The following is a 14,824-nucleotide window of genomic DNA, read 5'->3' as shown; positions in this document are numbered from 1 at the left end:
TGTTGATCTTTTTGCATTTTGAAAGAGATTATACATACATACATATAGGATGTTTTTTATTTAATTTACGTATTGTTGTATAAAACCAAACTGAATAAAACTTACATAATTTTTCTGCATAATTTATACACTGCAAAAAAATATTTTCAAGAAAACATTTTCTTACACTGTAAAAAAAATCCAACTTCAAAATTGTTCTTTCAACAAAGATAAATAAGTAAATTGAACAAAGATTTTTTGTTGAAGGGTTCAATTTATTATTATGTGTTTACTGAATAAAATAAGCATAATCATCCAGCTAACAAATATTATTTTGTTGACTGGACTTAGATATGTAAGTTTTTGTCCAACTTGTTTACCCAACTTGCCAAACTAAGTAATCTGAACAAACAATTAAAAAAACAATGATCTGAATGGTTCCCAGCATGCATTGCGAAATGTTCACTTCTTTGGTTAATATTTACTAAAAAAGATGACTGTTTTGATGACAATTTTTTTCTCGAATTTTGTGTTTAAGAAAAATTTTCAAGATTTTTTGCTTACCACATTGGCAGAATTTTTTTGCTTGTTTTATGCCCAAAATCACTTACATTTGATATTTTTGGTCTAAAAACTAGACTTATTTTCTTGGGTCATTTTGCTCATCAAGAAAAAGCATCTTAATTTAAGAATTTTTAGATATTTTTACTGAAAACAAGACAAAAATATTAAGTAAGAAAGTAATTTTTTGCAGTGTACTTAAGAGGTAAAACTTTATTCAAGACAACACTGCAAAAAAAGATTTTCCAATAAAAAAATTCTTAGTATTTTTGTCTTGTTTTCAGTAAAAATATCTAAAAATTCTTAAATTAAGAAGCTTTTTTTGATGAGCAAAATTACCCAAAAAACAAGTCTAGTTTTCAGACCAAAAAATATACAATTTAAGTGATTTTGTGCATAAAACAAGCAAAAAAATCTGCCAATGGGGTAAGCAAAAAATCTTGAATTTTTTTCTAAACACCAAATTCAAGAATATATTTTGATTGGGATATTTTGAAATTTGTTAACATTAGTTAATGTATTAACTATCATGAACTAACCATGAGCAGTACATTTGTTACTGTATTTGTTAATCTTTATTAACGTTAGTTTAATAAAAATAGAGCTGTTCATGGTTTGTTCATGTTAGTTCACATTGCATTAACTAACGTTAACAAGATTTTAATAATGTATTAGTAAATGTTCAAATTAACATTAACAAAGAAAAAAAATCTTTATATGTGCAGTTAGTTATTAGTTCATGTTAACTAATGTTAACTAATGAACCTTATTGTAAAGTGTTACCATAATAGCTAATAGTCAGTAATATAATTTTCTTCAATTAGTGAATAATGTCTTACCTGTTTTTTGTTGTTGTTGTTGTTTTAAGTTGAAAGATGACCCAAAAAATACAGTGTAAAAATGTAATCTATGTATTTGCATTAATTGGCCACCAGAGGGAGCTAGTGTATACACAAAGGAAATAAAGACACTGGTCATATACATATTTAACAGTTCAACACTTTCTATTTAAAAAATGGTCCCAAGCTGTCACTTGGGCAGTACCCTTAAAAAGTTCTGAATATGTACCATTTAGGTCCAGATATGTACCTACTAATATCCACCCTTTGGTACCATTATGTACCTCTAAAGTATTAAACTGAACTCCCTATGTGCAAATCTATACTTTATACACCAAGTGAAAGCTAGGGACAATTTTCTGGAAAAAAAATCTGTGTGTATATCTGATCAAAATGATTGTCAGCCAGGATAAAGCATCAATTAATTGAATAGTTGAATATGAATCATTAATCAAGAAACTCCAGCAAACATCCACGTTTTCCAAAAAATGAATACATCTGTGACTCATCTTCATCTCATATTTTCTCAGTACTTTGTCAGGGCTAAATTAAAGCACAGAAGCTTGAGTTACCCAAACCAAATGCTTCCATACACATACAGTAAGGCTTGCTTTAAGAGCCCACAGAAAGAGACTCCACACAGACTACCAGAGGAGTGTTTATGAACATACATTCTCTCTGTGGTGATGTGATGCAGGGCGAGTTGCCATGGAGACCATGGATACAGGGGTAGGAGGGCCCAGGGGAGCCATGTAGCTTGGATAGCAGGATGTGCTGGGGAGAATATGTGATACCCCTCATCCTCAGTTCCATGGAGCATGATACATTTTTGTTTTCGATGCCTCCCATCAGCCAACATCACTTGTTAATATCCTGCATATGAAAACGCTTTCCTCTAAATTGAGCATCCCTCCCTTCCATATACAGTAGCTAAAAGCAAACTTGATTCCTATAGGCGTCGCTGTACTGTTTTTCAGGGATGACAAATGTACATCTGAAGTAAATCAGCTTCCTCATAACTTGTCCCTAGAGGCACAGCATTATTTGTTTCTTGCTTAATCAACGTCATGGGTAAAGTAATCGAAACAAAGCTACTATGAATAAATATGCACAGTAAAGCTTCGGTCTCCGAGTCTAGACGGACAGCTAGAGACTCACAGACGTTTAATGAGCTTGGTCATTAGCTTTTACTGAACGTCTCAGGGCCAGGCCACAGGCGCAAACAGCATTGCTTCAACACACATTCGCATAAAGAGCTTCAGTAGCAAATGGGCCTCGGAGGTCCTCCTAATATGTTTTAATGCACATCGATGTCTAACACACTGTTAGGGTCTCTTGTGTGACCCTGCATATGCCGAGTTGTTGAAAAGAGTTGGGTGTACGCATTAAACCGAATCTAAGCAAAGTGCACATGAACTCAGCTTTCCCAGCATCCTTTAATCATCAGTTTGGGCCATGCTGAAGAGTAAAGAGGTCACAGCAGTACTCTCTATTTAAGATCCATGGGGGATTTTAATGAGAAAGTGTGTTTTTTGATGATGGTACCCCTTCTTTTATTTAGCCGAGCGGTGCTTTTATCCTGGTCTAGAGCATAGTGCTCTTTATGCAACCACAGGGTCATGCTGTATCTCTTTTGCATCAGAGGATCTGCTGCTCCTCTTTGGTGGTGGCGCATCGTTGAAAAGAAACCTCCTCTAGGCTTTATTGGACCGACGGTTCGATGGATGCGTGCTAATGGACATGCATACAGACCAGGCAACAAAAGGACAAGGCCAGAGCTAAAGAACGCCGCGCACTTCTCATGTTATAGAGCTCGCGCCCTGTTGCACGCGCCACTCCAGTCGTTACCGCGGAGAGCGCGGTTGCTAGGCGACGGGTGAAAGCCGAAATCCCTGGGTAACCGGCCCGACCTGCCTCATCCCTGCTCGCGTGCTTATTAAGTTTTATGTCATCTCGAAGAAAAAAAGTATCTCATTTTGAACGAACGGAGGGTGTGAAAGCACGCACATAGACAGTGTTTGCAGCATAGATTATATTAAAAAAAGAAACGTTTTATATTAAAAAATAAACGTTTTAAACACCGTTTAAATTCAGCTGTTGGTGATAGATAGATGTGATAGATGGTCGTTGAATTATAGAAAACGTGATGTAAAGGCTAGGGGGGTGCACGTGTTTGTAATGCATCATTCAGTGACGTGCTAAATTAATAATGAACAAAAAAACGAACTGGTGTAATGTGCTAAGTTGATCACGTGTAAACAAAAGTGCAACAGTGCATAATTTCACCCCACGATTTTCGACTACTTTCGTTATGCACTGCAAAAATAGTAGGCCTATCATAGGTTTCAGCAATAACAAACAAACGACTTACAAACGTAACTTCCGGTAAACCTCGCAAAGCCTCAATAAAAACAAAGTCCTTTTAAAGTATTTTATTACTGATGACCAACCAAATTAAAAAAGTAGTAGATTAATAGAGTTCAGTTTAGCAACTAGTCAGACGTTCACGTAAAAAAGAGAGACCGGAAGTTAAGTTCCGCCTAACCGCGACAACGCACGTGCCTGCTATGAAAACGTCTATTAATAATCACATTATTTGTATTAAAATGTGTAAAATTAGCATACGAATTTGTAAAGATTCCTTACGAAAATTATCAATGATTTTATTATATCAAATGTATAGTGGTTGCCATTTCTATTAGCCTACCTACACCATGGTAAAACTGGTTAGTCAGAAAAATATGGTGATTTAACTAGAAATGCTAAAGTTAAACTGCAGTTACTGTAGTATAATCATGGCTCATTTCCCTAAAGAATGTAATTGTAACTAAAGTATAAAATGCCTTTTTTAATGTTTTAAGGAGCACGAGAGAGAGAGAGAGAGAGAGAGAGAGAGAGAGAGGGGGGGGGGGGTTGCATTGCACGGATCAGATGAAAGATAGCAGGCTTTTGCTATGAGATGGTAAGAGAGAGGGGTGGGGGCACAATGTCGCTGTTTCGGGTTTATTGATCTCTCCCTCCCATTTACACACCGGGTCAGTAGTTTGATAAGAGAGCGCGCAGGATCATACAGAAGAGCGACACGCGCTTGTGCCATGCGTACCGAGATTTCCAACTGGACACCTATCACCAATCCCATCCGTCTCTGTCTCTAACCTGATGACGACTAATAATCAGATTAGCCAGCAGGACAGCCGAGCAACACATTGTATTTGTGGAGAAAAGTAACTGTTCCTGGATCTGCTGTGGATTTATCAATGATGGTGCGCCTGGGATCAGGAGGTCTGATCATGAATCGGTACGGAAGGTCCGTTTTGATGCTGTTCATCGTTTCATCTCTTCATATATCGAGCCCATCGCAGTTTCCCAGTCCACTCATGTAAGTACAGTAATGTCGTTGTTTGTTTATGGGCGTGTAGCAAAGCTCCAGTGTTTAAAACTATCGATTCCAATAAACCTTTATTTCATTCAGGATGTGTGAATGTTTACGCGCAAGTTTTTCCTGAGTGCGTTAAATGTGCTGTATGCACAGTGCAGACTATAGTGGTCTATTTAATGTTTATAAATATGGCATATTACTTCATTTTCTATTATGCATAATCATAACGCACATAAAATAAGTTATAATATTTATGGTGAACTACACCATCAATACATTTTTAAACTTGGATGGATGCAATATATTTGTGTAGCAGACGTTTTCTGCATTGACACATTTGGAGTTTTCTTTTGACAGTATTTTGCATTATGCATTTTTTATTTGGTTTGTCTCATTTTGTTTTAACCAAGTAGTGGTTTTCATTTCATTATCACTGTATGTAACTTTTATGTATGTAACAGGTTTTATTTCTTCATCTGTTACAAGAGACACAAGCAAAAACTAAAAATATAATCTGTCATTGTTTACAGGTGTCCAGATTTTTGGTTGTGCATTTATTGTGTGTGTCCGGGCAGATGGTGGATCATTTTGCTTTTTTATCTTAAAATATAGGGAATGCTCATCAGCTCATGAATTCATATTGAATACTGATTTTCAGTTGACTGCAGTATATAGCCTAGTTAAGTCCTTCACAGTTTCCCAGGTTGTTTATGTCAATACAGGGATGAATTGCACTTATTGAACAGCTGGGTTTAACATAATGTATGGCTAAATTGATATATGCGCTGCTACAAGCACTACACACATGTGTACTGTATTTCATAGTGTTGTATGTATTGTAATATATTTTATGTCACATTTGACAATAATGCATATCGTCATTGGAACACTCACCATACGGTACAATGAAGGTGAATGGGGCCTGAAGTTGTCAGTCACATCTGCTTATCTCTATCATCTTCTTTGTCACGTGGGTTTGGAAAGCACAAAATCAAATGTTTTATTTTTGAGAGCACTAAAATTCTGTTTTTTTAAAACTGATGAAATTTAACTTTATTCTTTTGATTTGACAACCTGTTTGTTAGAACATGCATTTAGTAAGAATTAATAATACTTTAGGGTGTTGGGAAATGACGTTGACCGATTCATTTCTAATGGACGTATAAACAGTTGCTTCAAAAGTGCTTTTGATAAGCTGCGTCTTCCGTTGGTTTTCTGAGAATTTGAGTCAATAATGGCTTTAATATGGTGGTAGAAACCATTACATTACTTATTTACAATAATAGAAAGGTTAAAAGAAAAAGTAATGCAAAAATCTCCAAAAGCATTTTCTTCTGATAGGCTTGTGCGTTAGAGCAAAAAATAAGTTAGACTTACAGTGTAAAAGCATTGTATTTTAAAGCAGGGTATTGTCAGTTTTATTTCTTTACATTCTGAATAACATTTTTAGATACAAATATAATTTTTTTGCCCCTGGGGTATTTAATGGGCATGATGCTGTTGCTGGAACAGCATTGGCCATCCCGTCCATTTACTCTAAAAGATACTTAAAAAGGATGTGAAAGTGGTCATGACCTAATTCATTCAGTTTTAGCAGCATAATACACTCTGTTATGCTTTTTTTAGTGCACTGGAACACTTTTCAAGTGGAAACTAAGGTACTGTAGGATAGGACCCCTATAGAGATATGACGCAGGTGATCAGTGTGTCCGCCTGACAGTCAGAAACACCTGTCCCTTAGTATCACACTGGCCCATTTACTGGCACAGAGATGCCACACGTCTCACCTGAAAAATGCACAATGTGCTTTAATAAGCTAGGTCCACACACATGCAGTTTTGGAGTCCAACATGTGGCATTTTAAAGGGATTGTTCACCCCCCCCCAAAAAAAAAAATTGTCAAATTTAGTTGAATTATTACGTCAAAGTAGGATTTGTAATTCAGTAAAAATTTCAATCGGTTAAAAATTTTGTGAGGTGCTATATGTACACCAGGTGGTTGGCGACCTTTACTCTGTTTAACGGGGCCGGTCAACATAAGTCAATATGGAAGAGCTGGGAAAGGCAGGCATTTGAGCAAATATTTAGGAGTACCCTTTAAATTAAAATCAATATTACTGCCATTTTTAACTTAAAAAAAAAAATACCCACAGTAATTACAACTACTGTATACCCATTAATGTGACTTGATCTACAGTATGTGGGGTAACATTCAACACCGCTGCTTCCCACATCATAATATTGATTTGTTCCTCAGCTTTTAAAAACAACATGTAAACATGTTAACAGTTTTGTTAATAGACTAAGGGGCTGTTTACACAACGATTTCAACCGTAAACAGGAACGTTTTATGTGGTTTGGTTGTTCGTTTACACAACGACAGCGTATTGGGGCCCTTAAAATTTTGATAACATAACCTTGACGTCTCCATGTAAACTATGTAAGCGCAAATCTGTGACAATGGCGACATCAGGTGCATGTGTTAATTCAGTCTTTGGCTGTTTCTCGATCCAAAGACTGCAGTCTCCGGAGGTCTGTTTTTTTAAGCCTGTTTTTTTTTAAGTTAAGTGAGCATTACATTCGCAAATCATAAGCATATTACAACAATTTACGATTAACTAAGAATAATAGTCAACTTTATAATTGTTATTATGAATATTAATATAATTTTTTTTGGCCCATTTTGCCTTTATTTGATAGACAGTAATTACGAGATGACAGGAAAGTACAGGGTGGAGAGAGGGGTATGGGATCGGCAAAGGACGGGATTCGAACTCGGGTCGCCGGAAGTGCGTCTGCACCATATGTTGGACCACTGTCCACTACACCATCAGCTCCGACGTTATTATGAATACTGATGACGTCTTGATGATGTATGCACCCTAGAAATGCGACCTCCGGAGGCTGCAGCCTTCGGATTGAGAAACGGCCTAAAGACGGTTTCAGCAGTAACAACATAAACAAATGGCTTTCATGGAACAAACTTAACTTACGGTAAACTCGGCAAAGAATCTATAACAGTAGAGTCATTTATTTCTAGTAACAAGCTTAATAAATATTAGTTCAAATCATAGCTCAGTCGTTCCAGAAAAACGCAGAGTTTTTTGTGATTGTTGCGGGCAAAAATCCTTGATGTTGCGGCATGTTTTCTTGGAAAATATGGGATATTTATGCAATTTTATGTGATGAAATTGCGGGAACTTGCAAAAACTCTTTGCAGCTTTTGCTGCTTGTCAATGATGTTCATGTCACATAATCACGTCACTTCATAACGTTTCCATGGCAACAGGGATATGGCTGCGTTTGTGTGAAGTAAATGCAACATTTTTCAACTTTCTGCTAAGATATATGTGATTTTTCCTAGGAAAATGCAGGGATTATGAAATTATGCAAGCCCCACATATTTTGCGCACGGAAATCTGAAATTTATGCTGTGAAAGTGCTAACTATTTGAAAAAATGCTGCCCCTGCATTAATATTCAGACTTTGGCTGATTATGCGTTGAATCATGTGATCGCAAAATCTCGTTTTTCTGGAGGGACTGATAGCTAAAGCGTATCAAAAACTACACTTAGCTAACATTACTGTGTAAAATGTGTACTACATAATGTATACAATCTTAACTACAGATCGGCTGCCAAACTTCCTTCACATAGGGGTGATCCATGATCGTTTTCTCCCCTCGTCTTTAGGGAACAGAAAACATTAGTATCAGGTATTTGTTCCAGAGTTCAGTTTAGCCACTAGCCAGACCATTAAACAAACAAAGATCAAAATTTAAGTTCCGCCTAGATGCGTTACCACGACAACACACGTGCGTCCGATAAAAAAAAACATTTATAGGCATGCGCGATTATAACCAAAACAACGATGGATGCTAGTGTTGGGCGATATGCCCCATTTTGAGATCAGGCTGTGAGATCACCGATACACGATAGTATCGGGTTGCGGGGCAGTAGTTTACTCATTTATTTATTTGTTCATTTTTTACTCATTTATGAAAAGTCACTTGATTGATGGACAAAAAAGAAGCAAGGGAAACACTGTCATGACCGCAACCTTCTTAAAACTGATGTCATTAATCCAAGCGCGGTAAAGCCCAAGCGCTCTAAAATTTCCTGTGTGCCAATGAGCGGGAACAACAAACTCGCTGGTTTTAACCCTCTGCATGCTAACAACCTCTCTAGTACAAGGAAATGTCAGAGCCGCATGTATTACAAGCTCATGTTCGAGGAAGAGTCCAAATCATGCGCATTACAGAAGGAGTCCATGCTCCGCTCATTAGGTCCGAGCAAGAGTCCAAGACGCGCACATCCAGGTGCGTTCCAGAAGGAACCCTCTCATGCAAGGAAAAGCACGCAATGCGCATCTTAATGTGAAACAATGATGAGAATAGTAATACCTATCGCCAACTATCGTCATGAAAGCCCACTATTGGCAGTATGTCTGATAATCGTTGATACAAGATAGTATCGTCTATCAGCACAACCCTAATGGACGCCCCAAATTTTGGCTTTTTATAGTCCCGGGTCACTTCTAGTAATAAACCTACCTCAGTGTCTGTCTAAAGAATGATTGTTTGTATTTAAGGCTCTGTAGAAGAATGTGTTTGTGCATGTAGAGTTTCTTTACAAGGTAACATCGCCATCTACTGGCCTGGCACATGAAATACAGCAGATTTAGTCATCTTTGCTGATCTTTTTGACAGCGTCGTTATGTGTACGTGAAATTTTCATGAATACAAATGAAAACCTTTAATTTTTCACTACATTGTTGAAGTGCAAACATTGCCTATATGTACACCTTTTATTTTAGTTGTACCATTCATTGTCTAAATCTTTTTAAGCTGGCACCATCTGCATCATTTACAACAATGAAATGTGGATTATGAAATCAAATAACAAAGGTGATATATAATACAGGTTATAAATAAAGGAGAACTGATGAGGTGCCCAGGGCCTCATAGGACCATAATCCATTCTGCTCCAGCATTTAGTGTACAGTGTAATGGAGCTTAGACAAGATTTCTTTTTAAAAAGTCTGGAGTAACAGCACTGTTCTCCTGTCAGCTGGGCTCTAATCCTTAGCCTGTTAAAGGGATTAAGTAGCTTATTATAGAGGAGAGGAGGGAAAGCTCTGAATGGACCTGAAAAATGGATGTAAATGAAATCTTACATTTACTGGAAAAAAAACGAAACATTATGATCATAGACAAATTACCATTTCAGTCAATTCATCTATAGAGCTGTGAGCATTTTCACTTCGACAACTTCTCTGATAGTCTGACATCTTTTAATAATCTTTTATGATAAAGTTAGCTTAAAATAATAAAATATAAATGAAGAGTAAGGGAACTCTTTACTTGAAGCCTTTAGATATAATGAATTTAAAGCATACTGTAATACATAATGCATACTAGCACCCAGGGGATTTTATACTTGGTCATAATTGAACAATTATCCTATAAGCAACTCCGCCAGGCGCTATCTTCTTACATTGTAAAATAAATCAATCTATTTATTTATTAATAGGTGTAATATCTGCTTTATAATGCATTATACAAATGTCTGGAAGACATGAAACTGGAAATGTATGACAATTCATGAGCAACTTTGCATCTCCTACACCAAAAAAACTTTACAGGGTAGTGTGTAACATCCTGTGAGCCAGCAAAATCTGTGTAAGTGAAAGTAGCTTGACTGGTAATGACTTATTCATACTGGATTTTAAAAAGCATGTGAGATTTCTCATGGCTGGAGGCATCTACTTGCAATCAGGATATTTTGACTCAGGAGACTTATAGCACAAAGTGAGCTGGTATGATCAGATCTGTCTACCACTGCTCATTAGAAACCACCTCGGCCAACAGATTGTCTCATTGCCACCTACATCTGTGTTTCTAGTCCCTGAGGACAAAACAGGCAGAAGAAAGAATAGGATGTAGACTGGAGGGGAATGGAGGAGCCGATATTAAATTCACAACTCTTCTGCGCACCATCATTTTTACTGGCTTTTTCAAATTCAGTTTTGCCTCCAATACGATTCAGCTAGATTGTTCAATTATACTTGCAAATCATAACGGGTAGCACAAAACTAATCTCAGAAGACTTTTGATGCCATACATATATTAATGATAAATGAAATTAGCCAATCAATAATATCTTTAATGTGTAATCAACTATACAGTTTTATATACATGGTCGGACACACCTCCACATCACTTGCAAATTTCTGTACCAAGAGACTCTATGCGAAAAAGCATTACTTTAGGGAGTTTCTGCTGCTATCAATCCCACAATCCACTTCGAAAGCACTGCGCTAATTCACATTCATTGTTCTGCCGTATTCATTTAAAAATGCTATTCTCTAGTCACTGCCAGGCATTACGTTATTGTCACGTCACAACGTTATTTCGTGTATTTGGTATAATACAATGTGTTCGTGTGGTTTATGCTAAAAAAACACACACATTATTTTCCACATACCGTACATTTTTGTAGCTCCAGATTTCCCTCTCTTCCTGAAAGGCATGGATTTTGTACAAAACTCATCTATTTGAAAAGCGCTGTGTCCCTGATTGGCCAGCTAATCTGTACGTTGTGATTGGCCTAAATACCTCTGATGTCAGCCATAAATGTGACGCTCCTTACCATGTTTGAAAGATTTGCTCACAATGCAATGCTAACAGGAGTTAATTTACAGGCTGTGAGTCTGAAGTGGGAGGAGTTATGATAATGTCGGTCTCGTCTACGTCACCAATCCCAGGAAGTAAACTGTTGACTGCAATCCGTGTGTTTGTTGTAGTCCAAGAAAAGAGATTTACGTTGAAGACGATAACTCGCACCATCGTGTACTTCTGGGTTTGTACCTTTTGCATATCGTTACCATGTATTAATACACGTAAAATCATGAATCGAACCATAGGTGCCGTTTAATAGGCACAATCATCTGCTCATTAAGAAGATCCTCCTATATCAAATAAGAACATCAGGTGCGGTCATTTATTATGCGTTTGTTTAAAACAAACTCCTGATCGACATTTTTGATGTTTTTTATTAATTGAATGATCTGACTTGCCATAGTTTCTTCAAATATGATAGCGTATGAGCTAAATATTGAGCAAATAATTAAATTTTGTCCTAAAGTTTTGCCTTTATGGTTAACTTAACAACATCCAACATATTACTGTAACGTAATGCAAAGCAGCGATTAGTGGTCTGTTTAATCCCAATAAAGAGGTAATAAACTTGCTTACTTTTGCTTGAAATGGGCCAATGAAACGTATAGCTATTGACATTCCGACAAGCAACTCTTTGAAAATCGACTCATGTGACTTCAGCAAATCTGAGTTATGTGTTTTGGCAAATGGTGTTGTAAAACATTACTGACTATTGCAGTGTTTCCCACAGGATTTTGAGGAGACTTTGGTGATGATGTCACCCGCTAATTAGCATATATGTGACGTCATCATGTCGTGTTTGCGTTTGATCTAGTGTTGGCACCTGAAATATGTTTCACTTCTACTCTTTGATCTGTATCTGTATTTGATCTGTATTATACATCAAATTATATTTTAAGCCGGATTAAGCTGTTTTAAATAGTGAAATAAAAATGTAAATGGGAATCATGAAAATTCTATTTGTGGGGGCCAGTGTTGATTCTGTGGTGGGCCACCACAAATAAATCAATGTATGGGAAACACTGCTATTGACTATACCCTGAAAGATTAGAATACACACAATATATAGACAGTTTCATCTGACGCATGTGCAGTGTCGCGATACGCCTCTGGTCTGAACTTTACTTCCGGTTTCAGTTTTTTAATGGTCTGACTGGTTGCTAAACTGAACTCTTGAACAAATACCTCGTCGAAAAAAACAAATGTTTTGGTTTCCCAGGTAATCTATGTGTTTGTTTATTTTGCTTGTTATATAAATAAACTTTGTTTAAAGTACTTTCTTGTTATTTATTCTTAGCGGAGTTTACTGACGTTAAGTGTCGACCACAAAAGCTGCTTGTTTATGTTGTTACTGCTGAAACCGTCTATAAAATGACTCAAACTCTCCAACACACCAACAAACATTAGAAAGTTATGTAAGTCTCTTCAACCAGCCCCTTCCCATTAAAGGGCTAGTTCATCCAAAAATAAAAATTTCATTTTGTTGTTACAGTACAAACCTGTATAATTTTTTTTTATTCTGATGAACACAAAGATATTTAGAGAAATATTTGTAACCAAACCGTTCGTGGACCCCACTTACTTCCATAGTATGAAAAAAGAATACTATGGAAGTAAATAGGGTCCACGAATGGTTTGGTTACAAACATATCTCAAAATATTTTCCTTTGTGTTTATTAGAACGACGAAATTTTTACAGGTTTGTAACAACATGAGAGTGAGTAAATGATGACAGAATTTTCATTTATGGGTGAACGATCCCTTTAATGTGTATTTTATTCAAAATTATTCAAAATAATTTTTTATTTTATACAAAAAAACGCCATGATGCATTTTTTATAATGTTGTACGATTATATGCTACTGTATATCAATAAAGTGTACTTTGTTCTGTATGTGCGTTAGTCCACAGAAAGACACAGGGGTACACAAAGGCTTTTTAATTGTTTAAAGGGATACGCCATTGTAAACACACTGAACTAGAGACTTGCACTAATAAAAAAAAACATTAACTTAAATAATGCATTGTGGGTATTGACTTCATTGTAAGTATTGCTGGCTTTTATATAAAAGTTGTATTTTTTATGTTATTAATTTAAAATATATATATAATTAATAAATGTTATTTTTATCTTGATAAATATTTGAAATATCAAATATTGGCCAACACAACCAAGAACTCACTTTCAGGTATATTTTCCCCCATGCCCCATTGTCAATATTATGGTAAATAATGTACAATATTTCTCTCAATAATAAAGATCATTACTATAAATAATAAATTATTGTTTAATAAAGGGTCACAAGTTGTCTAAAAAAAACAGTGTCCATTAATATCCATTCATTCTTCAAGAAGTTTTCCTCCATTGCGTTGATGAACTTCACACTCCTCCATGAATTTCTCATCATGGTTTGGATAATTTTAGATGTGTGATGATTACAGAGGCCATGAACGCCATGTGACTTTATCCTGGTATTCATAAACTCTTCATGTAGCAGTGCATATGGTGACTTCAAAGGATGATGAGGATTGAACAGTGTTTTTACCCAAGGGTGTCTAAGGTCTTGTACAGTACATTAGCATTCAATTTAATTTTAATTGGCTACGCTGAGGCATTGGATCGAGTGGCTTTACATACCTGTAGTTTATCTGTATCCACCCTTTTACTAACAATTGGCAGGAGGTGTTGTAGGTTGAACAACTGTTTTAGCTTTTGTCAAACACACAGGGTTGTTTTTACCCATAATTGGTAAATATTGGACAGAACACAATCTGGTTTAAAAATTACCACATACTGGGTTAAAAATAACCCAATGTTGGGTTGTTCTTTGCAACCATGGATTAAAATAACCCAGCATTGGATAAATTTTCACCCAGCGGTGTGTTCTGTCCAATATTTTCCCAACATGGCTTAAAATAACCAATTTTTTTGCATGCACTGTGAAAAGTTGGATTAATTTAAAAATCTCTTAACTTGGAAACACCTAAAAAAAATCCCAATTTAAAATTATAATTTAGTTTTACTTTAGGTGAAAGATGTATGAATAAACGTAATTTTTTGAATGTGAGCAATTGAAGTATTTTTTTTAAGTTGATCAAACTTTTCACTTTTTACAGTGTATAAAATCTAAAATATTGATGTGAAATTGTTGGTATTTTTCATTATTTTTTTCATGTAGTTTTGTTAACTTGATGTGAAATTCTTGTTTCGGTTATGCTTTTATTTTGATATTCTATGTTGATAGTTTGATCTTTGCTTTGATGAGTTATCTTTTTCAGGTGTGTATGTTAACTCTTGTCTTTTGTCGACTCTAATGCTGTTACAGTAGACAAGCTGTACCGTCTTGTTTGAGTTGTCTGTGTTTGTCTGTGTACTTGTGTTTCATC

At 36.0% G+C, this 14,824-nt stretch overlaps 1 protein-coding gene across 6 annotated transcripts in view; it reads left to right on the top strand.

Annotated features, from left to right (window-relative positions):
• The first annotated feature begins 4,294 nt into the window (after positions 1 to 4,294).
• LOC129418742 (voltage-dependent calcium channel subunit alpha-2/delta-1) overlaps positions 4,295 to 14,824 on the top strand; it is a 146,925-nt gene continuing 136,395 nt past the window's right edge. For all 6 annotated transcript variants that reach the window (XM_055173609.2, XM_055173606.2, XM_055173607.2 and 3 more), the window contains exon 1: positions 4,295 to 4,758. In XM_055173609.2, coding sequence (XP_055029584.2) covers positions 4,637 to 4,758 — 122 coding nt within the window. In that variant the 5' untranslated portion in view covers positions 4,295 to 4,636. The remainder of the gene's footprint in view (positions 4,759 to 14,824) is intronic.

This window comes from Misgurnus anguillicaudatus, chromosome 15, assembly GCF_027580225.2.
Source record: "Misgurnus anguillicaudatus chromosome 15, ASM2758022v2, whole genome shotgun sequence".
Lineage (NCBI taxonomy): Eukaryota > Metazoa > Chordata > Actinopteri > Cypriniformes > Cobitidae > Misgurnus > Misgurnus anguillicaudatus.
The sequence above is the reverse complement of the archived record's forward strand: the minus strand, read 5'-3'. Positions and strand labels throughout refer to the sequence as shown.